Here is a 22688-nt window from a genome sequence, read left to right as displayed (position 1 = left end):
GTGCCTAACAGGTCAGACCTTACCTTTGACATTTCCTTTTAGCGAGGGCAGCCCAAAATAAAAGCACCCTTTTGTGCATAATTTATTCAGGTTAGTATGAAAACGCCTCCTAAATGTTCTACTTTTTTCAAGGTAGGTTCAAGTGAAGTCAGACATCTCTTGTGCAGAGTAGAGCAGAAACATCATTTAGCTGCAGGCATTTTAATACTGAAAAAATGTTTAATAATGAATAATCAGTCAGCAGACTTTTAGAGAAAGTTGCCACAAATAAGCAAGACTGCGGAGCAGATTCAAAGCAACTACTTGAGTGAGGACACAAAGGTTTACAGCGTCTCCCGTGGTGCCAAAAGTAGCTTTAAATTGGCACGTAAGTGACATGAACACTGTAAAATGGTGTTTATGGGTAAACATCTGATTAGAAGTACCTTTGCTCTTCATTTTCATAGTTCTTCTCAAACACAAACACTGATGCATCACTGAAATAAGGCCTGACACTATTTGAAGACTTGAAACTGTTCATTTTAGAACAAATGTCAAGAGTTTGATGTTCATTCGTTCATTTGATCGTTTCTCACATACAGTAAATCCCTCTTGAGCTGGTCATCCAGGCCTATAATACAGATTAAGATGGAGGTGGGACAGTTTGTGAGAAAGCGTAACCAAACACACTCTAGAAAAACAGAGTGAAAACAGACTTGTCTGTTTGATTTGGGGAAACAAAAATTTGAAAGTTGAAAACATCTTCTTTTGGTTGCTACAGTTGCTGAAATATGGACAAACAAAAAGCTTCTGTATCCCACAGAGCTGATGGTGTGAAACAAAGGGAATGGCTATTATCAGCACTGTGCGGTGATGGTAAACAAAGGGAATTACTTTAATGAGAGCCACAGGTGGAAAGGCAAAGAGAGTCGTTCCAGGTAAAATGAGTATTACGCCTCTTTAAGAGGACAATTGGCACCAGACGCCTGCTATCGGAGGCTTTGTTCTTCTGTCTGTGATTCAGAGACTCAGATATGGGTTTGATGATCTGGTTCTGGGAACAGCATCAGTTTTTAATGCACCAATGTTTTTCACTTCCATTTGCATTTTTGTTTTATTTTCTTGCTAAATGGGGATATCTGTCCTTGACCTACAGGTATGTAATTACAAATCGATTGATAGATTTTATTATATACAAAACTACATTTTAAAAGCGATGTGTCGAATAAGTTATTAGTTTTACTCTGGAGGGTTAATACTAATGAAATTAGTCATATTTTGATATCAGGAAACAGATTTAATATCTATTTGGATTTAAATTTTAGTAGTTTCATGGAGTTTGATTTGTAAATGTGTGCTTTTATCAAATAATCAGTCCAACTGAAACATAAGGCAATAGCACATCCACAGTATTTTAACAGGGGATACAATACTGCAGACAGTCTTTTACAGTTATTTACTTTATTTTATATATATTGATTAGTATTTTATCAGACTGTATTCTGAACTTGTCTGTAAAAACAATTTGGTAGATATTTGTTGTTTTTAAATTATTTTCATTATCAATTAATCTGCAGACTATTTCCCTGATTAATCATTTGGTCTGTAAAATGTCAGAGCCCTTCTTGACGTCAGCAAATGTCTTGTTTTGTTCAGCCAACAGTCCAAAACTCGAAGATATTCAGTTTGCCATTATATAAAACGGAGAAAAGCAGGCACTTTTCCTTAAATGTTTAATCGCCAATCAAAACAGTTGCTGACCTGGCTCCATGAATCTCTCTCTACAGGTACTTGTTTGTGTCTGTTGGAGGATGTGTCCTGGCAGTTGTCACAATGGGCATCTACAGCGTGCTTCTGTTCACCTCCACCTTCGTCTTTATTGTGCTCGTGTGCTCTGTGGACTCCAGATGTATCCACGCCTGGGTGTTTGGTATCCAGATGTTGTGGCAAACCTTCTGGCACCTGCTTATACAGTACAGGGAACACTACCTGCATGAGCCCGTCAGCATCAGGTACTAATCTTAATTCAAGTCATCGGTATGTAAGCAGACACCTTCATGCTAGAGGATCCAATATCAGTTATGAATAATCAACTTAGCTGTCTGGGTAATAATTTGTCTAAGTCTGGTGATATTCTATACTTTTCTTACTGTCAACAAATCCCATGAAAATACCAAAACCCACAATGAACTGTTCCTCCTAACAAGTATCACCTGATATGACTTCTTCCTCTGCGTCATAGAGCTCCACTGTTAAAGAATCATCACATTGTTGCACTCTGTGATATTTTCCTTTTTTACAAAGAACGTCCAGCTGCTGTAAATACTCACGAGAGCATAAATTATTCAGCCTTTAAAAAATGTTTTAATATAATTTCTCATCCCATTTTTATTTCCATTTTTTAATCTAAACATTAATTACATGAATGAAGAAAATTAAACATAAATAAATACAAACAACATTATTGGCTATTTAAAGCCCACTGCATACCAAAAATAACCATTTATGTGTATATAATCAAGTGCTAAAACATCTGCTGCAAATGCATTTGTTTTCCACCTCCGGCTGTCCTGGAGCTTTCGACCACATCACACTGTCCTCGTCAGCAGAGTGAGTTTGCTCAATTTCCACAGAACTGTAGATGTTCAAGCTTTCCTCAGGGACTTCTCACACATGTTGCCTCAGCCCTAGAACAGCTACTAAATGGACCTTAAAGTGAGATTGCAATCAAATTAACACCTCTTTCACTTTCAGGTTGTTTTTGGCAGTTTCTTCTCTGATGCTGCTCACTCAGAGAATCACCTCAGTGTCCATGGACCTCCAGGAGAAACGAGTTATGCTAACATTGAATGCTTCATCCAAGAGGAAGGCTTGTGTGATGCTTCTCCCTCTTATCAGCTACATCCTCAATTTCACCACACTGCTCGGCGGCCCTTTGTGCTCATACAGCCGATTCATGTCCCTTGTGGAGGGAATCAGCCTCAACCCTCCACCTAATCCACTAAGTGTGGTCTTCCTAAAGCTGATGCAGGTGTTATTGCTGGAGTGGGTAAGGTGTTGTCTTGTCTGTCTTCTGAAACATAACACCTGCGATCCCTCCAACTCTATCATTTTCTATGGCATCCTGTGGGTCTGGGGTCTGGCGGTGGTTTTTAGGGTCCAATATTATTCTCACTGGAGGATCAGTGAATGCCTCAATAATGCAGCTGGGTTTGGCTTTTGGGAAAATTCATCAGGAGAGTCCCCAGACTGGAGCAGACTATCCGATGGAGATTTCTGGACTGTCGAGGCGTCGAGCCGCATGTCAGAGTTTGCCCGTCGATGGAATGCCACAACAGCCTCGTGGCTGCGTAGACTGGTTTATATCAGGAGCAAGCGTTTCCCACTGTTCACAACTTTTGGTTTTTCACTGTGGTGGCATGGTTTGCATTTAGGTCACTTTGTGGGATTTTTGACCTGGGCAGCAACGGTGAAAGCAGATTATCATATACACAGACACTTGTGCCCAAAACTTTCATCAACATGGAGGAAAATATACACTTGTTTAAGCTGGATAAACACTCAAATGATCGCTGCTTGTATTGTTACAGCAGTTGAATTAAGAAACGTGTCTGGTTTGAGACTTTTGTCTAAAACATACATAGGTCTGTTTCCACTTTTTAACATAATCCTGCTCTTGATCTTGTTTCTAATGTAGTCATGTGAACACACTCCCATTCCTACGTATTTGTGATATAAAGGGTCCACTCCAATATGACAGGCTTGTTCTGTCATTAAAATATATGACTGGACTTTATATTACTCTATTGTATTTTTGTATTTCTCGTCTTTGTTGTTGTCGTTTGTCCTGTTAGTGCTGCTTTGTTGAATTGGGAAATCCATTTTCTTGAGTAATGGTAGAAGAGGTTGTAACTGGAATTCATACTTCACTTCTATGTTTAGGCCACCACTAATGCTAAATGAACTGGACCTCAGGGGCAAAAGCAACAATATTCAAAAACTGGGGCAGGGTTGTTCTCTGCTGCATAAACCTGAGATCGTTTTTATAATTTAAACCAGCATTAAGTGACATTTGTGATATTGACATTGAAATAAATGCCACCATGTCATGTGAGAGGACATCTCATGGTGCAAGCTTTTAGCCGATTTCTTCACATTGTTTTGGTTGTGCAACCTGCACACATACTGTAGGGCTGAGTGTGACTACTCTCACGAAATTGCTCATATAAAATAATCAGCAATGGTTTCCAGCAAACAAGTTCAGACACGGCGAGTGTTCGCTACCTGCCTCACATGAGACCACAGACAACTAGAGTAAACCAGTGAAAGTTAAGACCCAGATATTTATTTCAATAGTTGGTGGACAAAAATAAAACTTAAAGACCAGTAAAACCTCTTATGGTGGTCAGTTTTGGGATTGTTCTGCTCCCTAGTGGTAAAAAATACTTACTGCAGCTTGGAGATGTATTTAGCAACAATAACAACATGTTACAATTTCCCCAATTATGCTTGTTTATTGTGTGTAGCCACTAGAGATAGCACTTGAACATAGACATGAATTATATTTGTATGAACCAGGAGGTATCTTATTTATTAATTTAATCTCAATGATATCCAGCTGAAAGTGAATTATTAAATTAACAAATATAAAATCTGCTTATAGTACATCTTTTTTCATCTCTGTTTGTGAGTGAAAATCCCAAAAGATGTTGTAGTATGTGATGTACTGTAAATGTAATAAAATCACATTCGTACTGATTATCTCACTTATCTGAACGCGTCCTCATTTTGGAGCAAAGTCTCTTCTCTGTCTTTCCACAAATTGCCGGCAACAATGCCTAAAAATAACAACAGTCCAAGGTTTCTGTTTGAGACAAATTTCTTCCAGCAGTCTTCTGGTTTGTTAATGTCCAATGTGTAAATCTAAAAGAGAGGAGAGTAAATATCACATTTTAAAACCCATGTTTGAGACATATATTTGGTCAGGATAAGAAGACCTGATACTGATGGTATTAACTGAATTCAGTAGCAGAGCATTTAAACTACACTGTACAACACCACGTTCCTCACCTGATGCGTTAGGTGAATGGCCACTGTGGACAGGACAGCATAGTAAGGGAGAGTCTGTTCTGCATTGATCCCAGCTGCAACCAGTCCGGACATCATGGCCACGGTGAAGCCACTCAGCCAAGGTTTGGTTAGTTCCTGGAACCTCAGTGCAGTAGATTTGACTCCTACTTTGACGTCGTCTTCTTTATCCTAGTTATCAAAGAAAGAGCAGCGAGAGCCGAGTCTCAATCAGTATCATCCTACTTTAAAACATGAGGCATTAAGCTTGTGTTCAATTCCAGAGTGACTGACAGTGAGTGCTAATTAGTAGTATAACTAGTATGACAGCATCTGATGGTATTTGGCTTTTTCAGTGGAAATTAAATGAATGTGTCGTAACTAAAGACCAAACTATAGGTGTATTCACAGTTAGACTACTCTCTCTCTCTCTCTCTCTTTGTATGCATCTGTTACATATCCAAATCCATATATTCTAGTTTATAATAATACTAAAACTGTCTGTAAATGTTGAAAATAAGAGTGAGGATTGTGTGACGATTGATTGATGAATTAACTGCAATGAACTCTAGATTGAATGCTGGAGCTGCGGGTTGAGCATAAAGAAAAAAATGGATGACTGGATAACTTGGTGAATATAAAATAGGATCTCTAATCTATACTCACCACTGACTAAATTGTTCTGGTTCTGATTATGTTCTGTCATAAATGCTGGAAAACAGCAGTTCAGTTCAGGTCCATGTTAAAAAACAGTGAAACTTTGGCTTAAAAAAGGTTCTTTACTAAATATAAAATAAGTGCTTCATAGGAAGCATAAGCACCCCCTACTTCACCTGATGCGCATATATTGTGTCATATATCAGCGTCCACATCACTCCTGAGAAATATAGTGGGAGGCACACGGACCAATCACAGGAGCCCTTGACAGCGGACCAGCCGAGCAGCGCTCCCCAGTTGAAAGTGAGGCCTAAACAGATGTAACAGAAGGAATGTGAGACCGAATCTAGCTTTGCTGATGGGAAGAGGAACTTTAGATGTAGAACACCACAGGATAATCTTCCACAGTACATACCCAACACAAACTGTGGCCAGTAAGTGATCCTCTTCATCAGTGGGTAGGTGACGACCAGAGATAATGAAGCAGCACCCAAAGCTATGCTGTGAAGAGCATTATGAAAACTGTGAGTCAAACTGTGTCAAGCAATCAAAAATGTAAACAACTTTTTGTCTGCATTCTAACATATATTCCTTGCTCTTGTACATTAACACATTTCAGTAACACATCTATGAAAGGCAACAGGTGAACAGTTTGATCCAGTGTTAAAGAATAGATTCACATATGAGGCTTCATCAGTCTGAGTGACACAAATCAAGTGGGTATCTATAACAGTTCATGGCCAGTTTGAACGGGAGGAATGATTACATCACGCAAAACGTCTGTCAATGTGCATATGGGGACGTACACACTTGGTTATAACATGAAGATCACTGGGTACCTGTAATAGTTGAGACACAAGAGAACCCCAAGTGCCAGAGAGAGCTGCCCTCCTAGGAAGACTAATGCCTGCATCTGAGAAATCTCTCCTGACGCAATGGGTCTAGTGGCCGTCCTGGACACCTGCACAAAAACATCATCACTTTCCATCAGTCAGTGCAGAAATCATATTTGGAATGAATTCTTCTTGCTTTAATATAGTACAGGGTGTTATTGACTGTGATGCAGGTAAGTACAAGGCACAGCTCAGCTATATACCATTAACAGCCTCTTCATTTGCATGACAAAAGCCACCTATTACTCTCAACTAATGAGAGCTAACAGCTATATACAAGTTTCATATACCTTTTTGTCAAAGTCTTTATCCCACATGTCATTGATGGTGCAGCCCGCTCCTCTCATCAGCAGAGCACCTGTACCAAACAGGGTGAGCATGCCCAGATGTGGGAGGCATCCCGGGTCGGAAGCCAGAGCAATGCTCCATGTGCAGGGCAAGTACAGCAGCCATGTCCCTACAATATACAGACACATCTTAACTCAAGCGAACTGAACAAGAGATTAACATCTGCATTAGCACTTTTTGTAAGTATGTTATTACGAAACTGTGTGAATTACTCCGAAAAAAAAACAGTATTCCCCAGATGCTTCCCACAAACATAGGCACTGAAAGTCATGCTGAACCACTCCCAATATTGTTTTTTAAAACTAGTATAATATTATATTTATATTATGTACATATACAGCATCCCTTTCTCTGTTAAATGATTGTATAAACATACACAGATACATGTGATTTGCATTACAAATGAATGTACAAACCAATAGGTTTGTCCAGCCTCATCAATCGGAGGTATGGCCGGACAGGCGCTGGAGCTGAATTCACAATTGTCGCAGCTGATAAACTGAACGATCTTCTACCATAGTGCTGCGTTTCTCGTAGTCTGAGTGATGGTCGGATCGCACTCTGACTGTAAAACACTCTTCTCAAGACACTGGGATCTGAGTGGAGACCATCTCTAGTCCTCCCTCCTTCCATGTGAAGGAAGCAGTTTGACAGGGAGTAAAGACAGGGGTAATAAGTTCCATGGTGAATCCTCCTCAGGGCATTCAGAGTTAACCGGCAGGTGAGCTTGGCTGGGAGCATGGTGTTTCTCTGAGGTCAGGTTAACATTATCGTTTTTTCCCCCTCAGAAAACGTCACCCCTGAACACACAAATAAAAACACAGACACACACACACACACACACACACACACACACACACACACACACAATGGTTTGTCAATGGCTTTCTCACAGAGGAGCACTGATTTGCTGCAACAGGGATTCCTTTTGTGCTCGAGTGAATCAGCTGCACAAAGACTGACATGTTCATGTGTCAGAAAGCTGTTTATGTGCGTGTAGCTGCAGCGTTAAGTATTATAAGAGTCTGTCTGGTTATATTAACTGTTGCTGGAAAAAGTAAGTTAGCTTGTAAGAAGATAAAGTCATACTGAAAACGACACACACTAATAATATTTTATTCAGCTCTGCTGCTAACTATAGCTTAAGTTATTTTAGCTATTTTAAATAATTTTCAACAGAATACAGAGTGATGTAACGGTGAAACAAACTTACAATGTAGTTTACCGTAGAGAAAATTTAAAGGAGACTAGCCACTAAATAGGTGGCTATTAGGTCACTGCTGCACTGCTGTTGCGCTTTCCTGTTGTGGTACGCCCGATATAGTGCTCCGGAGGAAACAATGTCAGTGCTCGGAACCAATGACAGCTGAACGGCCAACATCCATGAGTAGTAAATATACTATTTTTGCCCGGGGCGAAATCAACAAAATTTACAGCGCTCCTCTCCTCTTTGATGGAAATTACGCAATGTACGTAAGTCTGTGGCCGGACCAGTCTTTGGAAATACTGGATTTAAACGTTGGTTTCCTCCCGGCCAAACATTTCATCATCTCGGGTAGAAAGCAGTCATGGAAACACCCTGGACTACGCAACCGACTGCTGGTTAACAGGTAATAATAATAATAATAATAATAATAATAATAATGTTTTGACTATTCCCCTGAGGTTTGTGTAGGGACGCAACAGTTTGAATGAACAAGACCATGTACGAGTGCTGAGGTCATCACCAATGGCGCCATAAATATGGAAATATATTATATACGACAAAAGATTTGAGATTTGAGAGAAAACAAATTCTGAATTCCACTCATTCTGCACATGGATGCTCTTATAATACATCCATGATCCTGCAAGTCAACCTTTGAGAGCTCTTCCTTCTACTTTCAAAATAAAAGCTAGATGGCGACAGGGTGAGGGTTAGGGTATTATAGAGTATTTGGTGTCTGTATTATCTTAATGCTCAAAATGGGTTGACACTAAATTACTAAAATCACCTTCAGTTTCTTGGGAAATTCTCTACTTGCCAATATTGCCACTTTATTGTCAACAAATCGAATTTATGAATGTCTTAATTCAGTTTTCTTTAATTATTCTGTTGCTATTGAACAGTACAGTACCAACTATGCTGTCTATTTCAAGGCACTACTGGTGTTTCGGGAGACCGTTGACAATTTCTGTCATTTTTGACAAGGATTTAAAAGAAATGAAATAATAAATAAAATTTTACGTTTTTACCAAAGTTGCCCATGCTTTTCACTAGGGGTGGTGTAATCGATCGCAAAATAGCAGAATATGGGAAAAGGTTATTTGATAGGTCAGTTTTATCCGTATAAGATATACAAATATATTGTGTAGCATCCAAGAATATGAAACATTATTAGACCTACCACAAATGAACATGATTTTGAAAATATTTGAAAAAAGCGACAGTAGAAAATTAGCAAAGCTAAACCTAAGTACTTCCAGTCAAATTTCACAATTAAAAAACAAGTGGGGGTTTCTTTTCCACAAATGCTGCATACCTACTTTTTTATTAAAATATGAGATGTACCAATGATAAATTAATAAAACCTAGCATGATATTAAGAATAATAACATACTTTTATGTAAATTACAATATAAAATGTATTTATTTTTGTTATTTTAATACTTTTTGTGTTTTTAATTAATATGTAATAGTACCCTGGTTTGATATTTTCTGTATTCTAGTCATAATGTCAAATAAATAAGTAAAACATTGCGTAGTTTGTTATTATTTATTATTATTACATTCAGTAAAAAATGCACAGTTAATATGTCATGTTTAACTGAAAATGAATACATTTGGAAAATTCCACTATTTTAAAGAAATAACGCCATCTCGTGGCCATTTGAGCATGTAGCCTATGAAATTGATTGGCTGGTAAATTCACTGAATGTGTCATCAGTTAGTGAAAGTGAAATCGAGCTAGCTTTTTGTGCACAGCATTATGAGCGCCTCTAATCAATTTTATTTTGAAGGTTATATGACTTGGCGGAAGTGAAGTTGTAGCTAAACATTCATTGATAGCTTGTTGGAGCGGAAGGAAAAGCTAGAGAGAGTTGCACTAGCGGGAAAAATGGCGGAAATGTGTGGTCTCTTCACATCTGCGAATCAAAATATTGCCTCATAAGCCTCATCCTGACTTTGTCTGCATGCGTGAGTACATACTTTGTGTGCACTGAGTATTTTAGTAAGTTGTATTTGCCCACTTTTTGTTCTGATTGTGTTTTTGAAAGAGTTCGTGTCAGTTTAGTGAGTGCAGGGGATAGACTCGTTTCACGTCTCCTTCCTCTTAAACTTACCTGACTGACTTCAATACCGAGGTCCTATTTGTTTCTACTGCCATTGTTGTACTGCTGTTCTTTCTGTTGTTGTCAATGTTTCATATTTTAAAACCCTGTGGAAACCCCAAGTAGTGCCCTTAACTTAGCTTGAGCAGTGCAATAATGTATGTTTTCAATTCTCTAGGTGTGTAGCTGTGACTTTATATGTAAGACTCTGGGTTTAGAGAGGAATGCAAGATGCAAAAAGGTATTTATTACAGTAAATTGTCTGACAATTTTAAGTGTTGTTTCAATGGAGTGCATCAAATTGAATTGAGTATTCAACATTATCTGTTACTTGCCCCCTCAGATTCAATGCACCTTTCCACCTCTGGCCACATCACACACAGTCAAGCTGTTACCCAAGAGCCCCCGACCAAGTCTTTCCAATGTAGTCACTGTCCCCTCATCTTCAAATCCAAGGTCTACCTTTTTGAACACCTCAACAAGGTGCATGACTTTGATGTAGATGCTGCTCTCAGAGATGCTGGTCTAAAGCCGCCTACGACTAACAAAGCCAACACCGACAACAATAGCAACAGCGCAGGAAATACTTTTGAATGCCAGCATTGTGATTTTAAAGCTGGCAGTCAGGACTTTTTAAACGAACATGAGAAACAATGTCCTAAAAAATCAGAGAATCAGAACATGATAGGTAATCTAATCATTTCTGAAAACCCAGAGACCAAAATAACTGTCATTTCGACAAAACAGCAGAAGGCAGCTGCCGAAGACATTTCCTCCGTTTTATCAGTTATGTCTACCTCAAAAACTAAATGCACAGTAACATCAAAGGATCTGAAAACATACAAGAGGCCATTGCAAGCTATCACCGAGTACTTTTCGGCACCATCGGGATCGAATGGGAAACCCCCAGTGAAGTTAGCTGATGGCTCAATGTTTCTGGATAATACCAAAGGAACTCTGATTTTGCAAGAATCTCCCTCAAGCTCCAGCCCAAACAGTAGTGGTGTGTTTAAAGTTACTGCAAAGCCCACGATTGACATCACTAAATGTGTTACTGACCGGTTTTTGCTAAAAGACCACCTTTTAATTACTAACCTGAAACCACCAAAGTCTAAGGAACTAGTCAGCGAAACAGTTCCTAACAACATTGGCAAGAGGACCAATAATGAAAGGTCAAAAAGTCATCCTGCTAAAAAAGCTAAGTCAAACAAAGAAGAGACAAAGCTCCCTGAGACAGCAAACGCAAGTGAACAACAATCATCAGGCAACACAGAGTTTTCATTTGAAGTTAGCGAAGATGAAGAAGAAAAGAAGATTAAACTTGTTGATGGAGACACAGAAAGCCCAAAAGTATATTTTTGTAAGCACTGTGACTACAGTGATGTCATCAGACGTGTGTCTACCCATTATCAGAACAACCACCCCTACGTAAGATATAACGCTGCCTACATTCAGGATCCGAATGATCAGAGTGCTACCTTTCGCTGCCTGGAGTGTCCAGTTGAGTTTCCAAGTGTGGCTGATCTCAAGAGACACTACACGGAAAATCATCCAGAGGCCCCAAATGTATTCACGATGCAATCACGTGAACTCAGTTTGGTTTTCAAATGTTTTGTGTGCCCATTTACCACCAACGCAGTTAAGGCCTTGAAAGAACATTACAAGGAAAAGCACTCAACACATAAAGTGGATAATTCCTTGATGTACTGCAGATACTTGGCGACTAGATGCCAAGAGGGACCATCTCAGTTGAATACATGTGAAAAAGCACCCAGTCCTGAAACACCAGGATGGATTTCTCTTGAGAGTCCCTGTACACCATGCAAGGAAATCAAAAATGCACCCTCACCCCAACATCCCACCACAAAAGGGGCAGACGTGGCCTTGTATCATTGCAACAACTGCAACTTTAGTCATAAGTCAGTTGTTGTTATGCATGTCCACTACCAAAAAACCCACCCAGATGAAGTAATCACAATAGACAAAATCAAACAGTCCGCTTGTGTCACATCACAGATGAAGTCTCAAAAGTCTCCAAACTCTGTGACAGTAATAGAAAAATCTACACCTCAAAAGAACATCTCAGATTCTTCTAAGAAAACAAGAAACAAGGCTCAGCTGTCGCAGCAAAAGAAGATTTCATCGTTTTTGATAAATACTAACCACACAACAGAAGCTTCTAAGACTCATTCAGAGTCTGCCGAAACTAAGAAAGTGGAATCTGCGGAGGACACAAGTCAAGTAAGGAAGTCGACCTCCCAACGTGATAAGGAAATGCCTACCGGAATGGGCAGTTTATCCTGCAGTTCACCAAATACATTGTTTTACTGCCAGTTTTGCAGTTATTCAAGTACCAACATCAAAAGCGTTGTTAGTCATAATAACATAAAACATGCTGTGCATGGACTAACAGGTGTTGAAGAGATTTTAAGGTCTAGCACTGAGGTGCAGAAAAAGAAACTTCAAAGTGAAGCTGAGGCCTCAGCAAGTACTTCACCATCTGATTCTAAAACTAGTAAACAAGTTGAGGTATGTAGTGAAAAAGAAGCAGCAGATACTGTGGTGACAAAATTGAATGCTTATGCGTGTCCAGAAAACTTGTTTTACTGCCAAAAGTGCAACTATGGAAATCTAACTGTAAAAGGAGTAATGACCCATCAAGCCAGAGTCCACCAAAACCTTCCTTTCAGCAGAGAACGTATTGTTGAATATACAGCTTTGATTCGTGATGAAATTGAAAAATCAAAATCTCAAGCAAAGGAGTCATCCTTTCCCACTCATCTACCTCTTCCTCTTATGAATGAGGGGGATGAACATTTGTTTTTCTGCCACTTTTGCAATTATAGACAGAGTACCGTGGACCAGGTATTGCGGCATTACTTCAAAAGACATCGTGGATTTGTGGTTAAGGGCGAACAAGTCCGTCTATATACTACTATGGTTCTCAAAGAGACACAGAAATCGCACTTAAAATCAACTGCAAACCAAGAAATCAATCATGCATCCCTTGGGGAAGAAGGAAATGAAAATAAAAAGACAAAGAAGCTTGGCAAGGTTTCAGCATCACCCTCAACTAGAGACTCGCAAACACAGAGGACCCTTCAGTGCTATAGATGCCCATATAACACTCAATATGTGTATCTTTTGAAGAGGCATATATGGAAAATCCACAGAGCAAAACGCTCAGTTACAGATATTTTAAGAGTGTGTTTTAGACAAGGAGCTTTACAGGCAGGGTATCACTGTGACTTGTGTGTTTTCGCTCACAAAAAAGCAACAGTAGTCTATAAACACTACCAGGAACACCACCCAGGACGTAGACCAAGCCTTGAGTACGTAACTGCTCGGTTATATGTTGGTCCTGAAACATCCCTTCTTAAAAGGAAGAAACGTCAAATAAAGCACACTGGTGATATTAGTGACGGTGATGGCACTGATGGCAGTTTACCATCTCAGAGATCTGGACAAAATGAAACCAAGATGTATTCGTGCAGAGCATGTTCATTTAAAGGTTGCTCAATGTCGAGCATCATACGCCACTACCATGCTGTTCATCCTTGGTCTGTGAAAGAAGACGGCTCAGTCCTGGATGTCATCAACAGCAAGAAGCCAAGTGCAAACAGGCAGGTGGAAGACCACAATGAAATGACCGTGTCATTCGACACCTACCAAGTGCCTCTTGAATTTGACAACTCACCTGGTTCATCTCTTGAAGCAACAGCATCTTCCACGATGCTCAAGTGCTCTTACTGCCCTGCAAGTTTTCATACCCAGCGCGGTCTCAACACTCACCGTGGCATGAAACACCAAGAAGCTGTAGATGAAACACAAGAACAGCAAGAGCAAATCCAAACACGTATGCATGTCTTTAAATGTCCACATTGTACCTACGTGAATACCAATTATCAAGGAGTTCTCACTCACTGCCAGATGAAGCATCCTACCCTCGCATACAGGGCAGACAGTCTTCACGTGGATAAAGCATATTTACGCAACTCAGAGGACTGTTTGAAAAGAAAAGGTCCTGGTTTGAAACTTTGTGGGTACATGTGTATAACCTGCCCACGAATCTGTGCAACGTCTGAAAAGCTGAACAAGCACTGTGAGCAGGAACATGAGACTGTGGCAAACACAGTGCCAAACATGCTCAAACCAGCTCCTAAACCATCAGCTGTGAGTAAAATAAAACAATCTAAGACCCACAGCAATCGGGGATCAGTATCGAAAGCTTCCTTTTTAAGTAAGAAAATATATTCAGTGATAAGGTGCCAGCACTGCGCTTATAGTTGCAGCACAAAAATTGCGCTCGGTAGACACTTGCATGTTTGCCACAAGATTGCATCTGTTTTAAAAGTTCAGGATTGTATATACAAGTGCGTCCTGTGTTCCAGTTCCTATTTGAGGAAAAAGCGTCTTGGAAGCCATTATATTAAAAAACATGGAAAGGAAGCTTTCTTAAAATACTTTGCACCAGTATACAAGCAGGCCCATGAGAAGCCAGCGCCAAAATCTCCTTACCACCCTTTAACTCAGCAACCAGAAAACACTTCTGAGGCATGTAAATCTAGCACAATGACAGGGGAATACAAAATATTAGTCTACATGTGTCCAAGTTGTCCCTATGTGAATGCTAGCTACCATGGCACTCTCACTCACTGCCAAATGAGGCATCCAGACCTTGTAGCCAGGGCAGATGAACTTCAAACACGTGAAGTACTTGTAACAAACATGGTCAGGTGTACGATGGGAAAAAGTTCCAATGAAAGAGGGTACATGTGTAAAAAGTGTCCCCAAATTCATGTATCATTGAAGAAACTGAAAATCCACTGTGAGAGGGACCACAGGCGGGCTGAGGCAACAGCTTCTGAGCATTCAGCTGAAATTGAAACTGAAAGACAGCCTGATCATGGCTCTCAGGGATCACTATTGGAGGCTTTCTCAAAAACATCAGCAGTGAGCAAGGCAGACAATGGCTTCAGTCCCCAGTTGGGCACTCTTGAGATGAGTCAATCAAACACACAGTCAGTACAGAATGAGGAATCGCTGTACAAGTGCCACATTTGTACCTATACTGGATGGCGTCGAAGATACCTGCATTCTCACTACAAAAAGACTCACAAACTTGATGCATTTACCACATACAAGCTGCTAGAGAAGTATAACAAACGTAATCGCAACAAGGCCAGCAACCTGCCTGAAGCTGAATCTGAGGAAAGTGCACCCATCAAATGTAAGATGTGCCCAAACTTAATGTTTAACTCATCTCAGCTGCTTATCGCCCACTATCGTACTTTTCATAGCTCAGATCGCATATTGGACTTTATTGTGCTATCGCAAGGATCAAAGAAGACGACAGGGCTTTACAAATGTGCCCTCTGCAAGAAACAAATGAATGGAATTAGAAAGCTGTGTTATCATCTGGATCGCCACAGAGAGAGAGAGAAAGAGAGGGAAAAGGCTGAAAAGACAAAGGCATCACTTGTCATTACGACAACGCCAGTGGCCAAATCCAGTGATGTAAGTTGACTCCGCCAATATGGTCATTTACAGTCTTGATCCTTTGCTACATGCTTTAGCTACACTTGTAAGTTTAAATTGTGTTGACCATTGCTGCGTTTAATTCTCAGCTCCTTAGGCAAGATGAACTGCCCATGTACGAGACTGTGGAGGAACTGGCCCAGTGGAATGTGACACCGGTAGAGACCTTCACTTTGCCACCAAGTCCACAGTCTTCACCTTCAAAACCCACTGATCTGGAGCAACCAGAGCTGGAATCAAGAGAAGACAAACACAATTGCAAACAGTGTAGGCGGAGATTCATGTCGCTGAAAGGCTTGCGTTCGCATGAGCGCAGCCATGCAGCCGTGGCGGCCATGAAGAAACGGGACAATCTGCCTACCTCAGCATTAAAGCACAAGTAAGAAGAAACTGTGGTGATTTGGAGTTAGGAATTGGGACCAAAAGAAAACTGAACATGAATGAAAAATAAATAAATATAAAAAAGTTAATGTCCTTTTATGTCTAGAGCCCTCAACATGTATTTTGTTATTGATAAGCTAACTGTGATAACATCTGACTGAATGTCAAAAAAGTGTTTTTGCTATTATCTCAACAGAATTAACAAATACGTCCTCTACAAAACTGGAACTATGAGGCCTTTCCTATGTAGTTTCTGTTCCTTTCGGACGACCGCCATGGGCCTGTTGAGGAGTCATTTTACGAAAAGACATAAAGGTGAGTAACCTGTATATAACGTACCATTACCTAACACTCAATAAATTGGTAATGGTATCATGTTACTATGATGCACCATGTATTCTGTCTTTTACCTGCTGGCATATTTGATTACATAGAAAATATTGAATTATCAGCGAATTTGTTGGTCATCTTGATCAATGTGTGACACATTCAAGGACATCTTGCCATACATTATGTTTTTAAAATAAGCTGTTACAGGTTACTAGTATATACTCAGCTGCCAGTTATGTAAACCTAGAGGTTGTGGGTATTACATATTCTCTGTTCTAAAAATTGGGTTAAGTCTAAATGTTGCAAAGCAAATTTTAGAATTTACCAGATATTGTAGCCCATATGTCAGTATTTGACTTTACTGCACAGATTACACACCACTTGTATTCGGATATGTCAACTTTTTCTATCTTTCATTCCATGTACGCACTGATGCTGAATGCCCAGATGTCATTATGGATGCTGCTGAGACTGGCAACCAAGATGAAGAGAGCGCTCACATGGCCGACGAGGAGCCCCCTAATTCATCAGAGGAATTTAACAATTTGCTTGAACTTGATGAAAAACCTGAAATTACTGAAGGCAAGTCATCCCTATCGTGTTTAATACATCATAATGTGTATAACGGTGTTGAAAATATATATTAAATACACACTTTTTGCATTAGCAGCTATACAGAGACTGTGATTTATTGTACATTGACAGAATCGCTGTACTTGGAGCCTCCGGATGTGCAGCGGCAGTTGAACCATTATAGCTTGATGGCACAGGCTGGTGCCCGATCTAAAGCGAGCGCGCAAGAAACAAAGTTACCTGAGAACAGCCTGCTTCACTGTGAGGTCTGCAATTTCACCACTGGACACCTGCGTAGTATGCGGCGACACTACCTAAATCGCCATGGGAAGAAGATCCTCAGGTGTAAGGACTGCAACTTTTTCACTGGTTTGAGGTAAGTTACAACCAACATGATACATTTTCTTTATGTAAAAAAGGGATTGTTTTTGGAATGTGAAAACTACAGTTTACTAATGTTTTTTTTTCTAGGTACTTACTACTTACATAATTACACTTTTTAGTGCATTGCCAAAAGTCAATAACATTTACATAGCATACATTACGTCTACAACAAAAATGTTCTGTTATTACTGTTTCGGCTGAGCATTAAATTTGCCACACAAGAAGGGAGTTTTTGAGGGCACTATTTAGAGCATAGATTCCGCACTCAGAAGTTGTCAAACACTTAAATAAAATGGAGGAAGTAAATATAATGCACTATATAGAAAATAGAGAGTGATTTGGACATAGCCTGTATGTTTTGATTCAATACTTTTATTCAATATTCAAGTAAAAGTGAACAGAGAATGTTTTACATGGCATATTCTTTCTTATTCAGAAATTGATTCATATTTGAACATCGTACTCATGTAGAGATAGTCAGTTGAATCTAAACTCTGTTTCTCAAGTCAGAGTTAACAGTGAAACATAATGTCCGTGATGGTTAGTTGGCAATCTGCCATTTGTCATTAAGCTTTCATTTGGGATTTGGGTCTCCAGACATTCATCATATTTTGTAACTGACATACATTCTCATCACTTGTTTCTCTTTGTGCCCTTTATTAGGAAAACCCTGGAAATGCACATGGAGGCGGGTCACCCTAGCTGCCAGTCAGAACCTACTCATCAGAAAGACCTCCGTTGCCCTTTCTGCCTCTACCAGACCAAGAACAAGAATAACATGATCGATCACGTCGTGTTGCATCGTGGTGGGTTAGACGCTCGACAGGTTTCAGTGTTCCCACCCGCTGATACCCATATCTGTCATGTCACGTTAATGCTTTTTGTTTCTTTTGTTTTCCAGAGGAACGTGTTGTGCCAATAGAGGTGCGTCGCCCGAAGCTGTCACGTTACCTTCAAGGCATTGTCTTCCGCTGTCACAAATGCACTTTTTCAAGTGGCAGTGCCGATAACCTGCGTCTGCACATGATGAGGCATGATGACATCAAACCCTACAAATGTCGGCTGTGCTACTTTGACTGCACTCGGCTGAGCGACTTGGAGGCACACCTGAGTGATAAGCATCAGGTGAGGATTTGTCTCTAACCCCCCCTACGCATCACTGGAATTTCTTTGTGCCTGAAGGATTAACAAATGATCCACTTTCAATGTAGTGGAATTTGAAAAAGCAAAGGGAACCAGAGACAACTTCGTTATCTCACATTTTCAGTAGCTGGTGTGAAAATGCATTATAGAAAATAAAAGTTATTCACTGAACCCTCAAGGGGGAGAGTAGTGCACGTATGACACCGTAGCCCCTTTTCCACCAAAGAGTTCCTGGGACTATTGAGCCACAGGAACTAAACAAGCAGCTAAAAGTAAAACAACGACACTTCATTTTAAAAAAGAAAGAATAGTTTTACTTAAACTTGGCATAACAAACTCCATGAAACACTCAAAAAGCTATACAAGTTGTTGGAGCCGAAAGGTTTGTGTCAATGAGCTACGTTCAGCACTGCAAATTCTACCCCAATAGTTCCTGGTTCATCGCAAAGTACTACCTACAGAGCAGGGAGTAGTACACTGTTAACTATGGCTGAGAAAAAAAAAAGTTTAGGCCTTGGATCCTCCGGTTGAAACACAGGTTCCTGGGTCCCTGAAAGAGTTTCCTGAGGTGGTAATGAGCTATATGGGTTCTTTTAAATTCATAGTTTGTTTTTTTTTCTTTTGTGCAGGTCATGAGGAATCATGAGCTTGTGGGTCAGGTCAGCCTTGACCAGCTGGAGGCAAGGGTTGGTGGGATGCCAGAAGGAGAAGCGGAACCTTTGTCTAACTTAGAGCACCGCAACAATGACAGTGAGGATGTAAAGACAGAGGAGTTTGTTATGGACTGTAATGAAGTTCGACATGAGACGCAAGCTAAGAACCTAGCAGAAAATAACATCAAGGAGAAAACTACACTACAGATCAAGGAAACATATCGGAAGGAAGGGCCAGACGGCAAGAACGTAAATGAAGACAGTCCATACCTTCAATATGAGAATGCAAAACTAAAAGCTACTGTCCAAGAAAAGCATGAGCAGGACCCACAAGAACAAGCAGGGATTGTGTTCTCGCCAGACACTGCGAGAGGACAGGGGATAGAAAATATAGTAGAACAAAATGTTGGCGAAGGAAACAATGCAGATATCCAGTTTGAGGATTGCAATGGTCCCGAGAAAGAAAGGCAGACAAATGAGAACAAAGCTCAACCCAAACTCAAAGATAGTGAAGGCGGCAGCATAACGTTCACACGACAAAAAGAGGAAGCAGCAGAGGGCAGCTCAACGACATATGGCAAAATAGCTGAAAAGGCACAGGCCCACAAGCTACACATTAAGGCCCTTCAGCATAGAACAAACATCGAGGCTAAGGTAGAAGATGATATACTACGTCATATCCTACTGCTGGATGAGGATGGCAGCATCCGCAAGATGCGCAAGAGGGCAGATCAGGATCGAACGGTTAAGATGGAGCAGAACATTGAGCCTGAGATTGTAGATAATGTTGTAAATGAGATCCGATTGCTGGATAAAGAGGGCAGCATCGCTTTGACCCACAGCCGAAAAAATCTAGTTAATACGGAGGCAATTTCGGCCTCTGCAAAGAAAGATCATGCGCAAGCAAAGGACATCAGGGCTGAAGAGAGTTTCAGAGCTGAAAGGCATTTGTTATCTCTTACGCCCAACTGTGGACAACTTAAGATAAGCCATAAGGAGATCTTAGGTGTCTCCTTGACAAACTGCAAAAAGGAACAAGTGCACAATCTGAGAAAATGTGAGGAAGTAACAGACTCTTATGGGGAAATGCCAGTACTTGAGAATGAATATCTCAAAGAAGAAATGCACCCTCTTGGTTGTTGCAAGGAGGAAGATCAGAATGATCATCTTCAGCAAAAGCAGGAGAAAGAAGATGAGATGATCACTGAAGACGATGAGAACCGATGCACAGATCAGGAGCATGAGGATCGTGACGGGATAAAGGAAGCCGATAATCCACATGTGCCCAAAGGTAAGATGCTAAATTGGTCACGATGAAACTTAATGAGTAAACATAAGAGTTTTGATGCACAGTGAAGGGCAACACGTCAAAAAAACCTGCACCCGGTGTTTTTCATGTAAGCCTGCACTCCAGCGATGTCAGAGAGAGGCAGTTACAATTTCTTAGAGCCAAAGATGACGTCTTCAACAGTCCAAACCCAAAGATATACGGTTTATAATGATGTAAAACATTCCTGAAAAATTAGACGCTTAATCAGTTATCAGAATGGTTACAGATTAATTCTCTGACAATCAATTAATAGACAAACCTGTTCAGCTCTAATCAACGAGCTTCAACTCCCCAGAAAAGCAGCAACATTCAAAACAAGCAGTTTGAAGATGTCATCTTGGCCTCCTGGAAGTTGTGATGGACATTTTTCACAATTTTCCAACATTTTGTGGTTTTATAGGGGGGACAAATCAACAGATGAATCGTTGATGGAAATAATTGTGGGTTGCACCCCTAGTTAGTTTCGGGAAATGGCATGCGACACCAGCCTAAGTTCATTTCTCATGTTCTTCAGGTGCGCTCACAGTCACAGATGGAGCTGCTGCAGTCCTGTGCCCAGCAGCTACAAAGGAGAAATTGTTTACCTGTGAATTTTGTGGACGAAACCTCACGAACAGCTCTGAACTGGAGCGTCACGTCGTGCGACATGGAATATAATGTTTTTCTTTATGTTGTGGACAGTAACACGGGCTTCCACTGTTGATTTCTGTGTGAGAAGCCAGATTTTGTTTTCATGAACCGTCCTCCACTTTCTTACTGTACTGAATATACTGTCTAAAACCTGGTTCCAAATTCATTTTTTATGTTTTGTAGATTTTAAACCTTTTCTAATGAAATATTTTTTATGGGACAGCTGTTATGCATAGGATTTCATTTGTGCGAACTTAAGAACCAATATGGTGACTGTATGATGCTGACACGTTGTCATTAAGATTTTATTTAGAGATGTTTTGTTTAAAGACACTAATGGATATCCATGAATAACTGTATTGTGAAGATCTTTTTTTAATTCCTGCAGTTCATATGAAGTGAGATATAAATCAGAGGTTATTGCAGTAAAACATGCAAAAATCGTTACACTGTGAAGTATTGTTACAGAACTGGACAAACCTCAATAACCACTGATTGTGGAAACGCTTGTGCTGCCTTCAGGTGCTGTTGGGTATTTGAACATAAGTTGTTGTGTACTTTGCCAGTGAACCAAGTTCAATAATAACAGTATTTAGTTTAATATTCCAACTTCTGTTTACTTTTTAACCTCGTCGTATGTTATGATTTATTTTTGTTGTAATTAAACTCAAAGTGTTATTGCCACATGTGATGTGTGTCACTGTATTTAGAACTGTGGAAAACTGAAAACAATTAAATTGTCACTACTATTATTGTTTTATTGCAACTAATATTTTTACTATATATAATTACTACTTAAGATAAGGCAGTTCAACGTGAAAGTGTAGCCATTTGTGACCTCTGCACTCCGACCGTTATCCTTGATTGGGCCATAGAGAAGAGCTACACATACTCCACATCCTGGTCCCCAAAAAACCCTCCATCACAGGATTAAAAGACTTCAGGCCCTTCGCCATGAGTCATGACGTCCTTCGAAAGACTGGTGTTGGCCCACCTGAAGGACATTACAGGCCCCCTGCTGGACGCCCTGCAGTTTGCCTACGGGCAAACAGGTCAGTGGATGATGGTTAAACAGCTGGCCCTCTGGTGTAGTCAGAATAACCTCAGAACTGTAGAGATGACTGTGGAATTCAGCAGGAGCCCCCCCAACACTGCCGCTCTCGCCATACTCAACAGCATTGTGCCTGCTGTGGAAACCTTCAAGTTTCTGGGGTCCACAATCTCACAGGCGTGAGAGTGGGCGTCCAACCTGGACTCCATCATCAAGAAGACCCAGCAGAGGTTGAACTTCCTGTGCCAGCTCAACCTGCCTAAGGAGCTGCTGATTCAACGTCACACTGCTATTATTCAATTTGTTCTCTGCACATCCATCACTGTTTGGTTTGGATCTTCCATCAAACAGGACAGGATCAGACTACAGCGGAAAGTCAGGACTGCAGATAGGATCATCGGTGCCAACCTGCTCTCCAT

At 40.4% G+C, this 22688-nt stretch overlaps 3 protein-coding genes across 3 annotated transcripts; 2 read left to right on the top strand and 1 right to left on the bottom strand.

The window, feature by feature from the left end:
• The first annotated feature begins 770 nt into the window (after positions 1-770).
• Positions 771-3676, top strand: mboat4 (membrane bound O-acyltransferase domain containing 4). Its single transcript, XM_070903791.1, is given in 5 exon segments — positions 771-800; positions 802-900; positions 903-1135; positions 1767-1991; positions 2734-3676. Coding segments are annotated over 5 exon segments (1530 nt in total).
• Positions 3677-4343: 667 nt separating this feature from the next.
• coq2 (coenzyme Q2 4-hydroxybenzoate polyprenyltransferase) lies at positions 4344-7711 on the bottom strand. The gene is made up of 7 exons (XM_070904175.1): positions 7361-7711; positions 6887-7053; positions 6543-6664; positions 6119-6204; positions 5880-6013; positions 5050-5238; positions 4344-4902 (listed from the first exon to the last, which is right to left on the bottom strand). Exons 1-7 carry the CDS (start codon positions 7683-7685, stop codon positions 4747-4749), a joined length of 1179 nt encoding a protein of 392 aa, XP_070760276.1. The 5' UTR covers positions 7686-7711; the 3' UTR covers positions 4344-4746.
• Positions 7712-10487: 2776 nt separating this feature from the next.
• On the top strand, positions 10488-21930 carry LOC139284024 (zinc finger protein 462-like). Its single transcript, XM_070904174.1, has 10 exons — positions 10488-10497; positions 10600-15773; positions 15884-16173; positions 16372-16490; positions 16953-17087; positions 17211-17454; positions 18126-18268; positions 18364-18587; positions 19235-20549; positions 21103-21930. Exons 1-10 carry the CDS (start codon positions 10488-10490, stop codon positions 21243-21245), a joined length of 7797 nt encoding a protein of 2598 aa, XP_070760275.1. The 3' UTR covers positions 21246-21930.
• The last annotated feature ends 758 nt before the right edge of the window (positions 21931-22688 follow it).

This window comes from Enoplosus armatus, chromosome 4 (genome assembly GCF_043641665.1).
Source record: "Enoplosus armatus isolate fEnoArm2 chromosome 4, fEnoArm2.hap1, whole genome shotgun sequence".
NCBI lineage: Eukaryota > Metazoa > Chordata > Actinopteri > Centrarchiformes > Enoplosidae > Enoplosus > Enoplosus armatus.
The sequence above is the reverse complement of the archived record's forward strand: the minus strand, read 5'-3'. Positions and strand labels throughout refer to the sequence as shown.

Bases quoted from the DNA above. Each gene is read 5' to 3' on its own strand.
- coq2 (XM_070904175.1), bottom strand. From the start codon at position 7,685: ATGCTCCCAGCCAAGCTCACCTGCCGGTTAACTCTGAATGCCCTGAGG. The intron at 5,239-5,879 runs GTGAAGTAGGGG...TTTGATAACTAG, and splicing joins ACACAATATATGCGCATCAG to GATAAAGAAGACGACGTCAA. The intron at 4,903-5,049 runs GTGAGGAACGTG...CCTCTCTTTTAG, and splicing joins CCATTCACCTAACGCATCAG to ATTTACACATTGGACATTAA.
- LOC139284024 (XM_070904174.1), top strand. The intron at 16,491-16,952 runs GTGAGTAACCTG...CTGAATGCCCAG, and splicing joins TTTTACGAAAAGACATAAAG to ATGTCATTATGGATGCTGCT. The intron at 17,088-17,210 runs GCAAGTCATCCC...GTACATTGACAG, and splicing joins AAAACCTGAAATTACTGAAG to AATCGCTGTACTTGGAGCCT.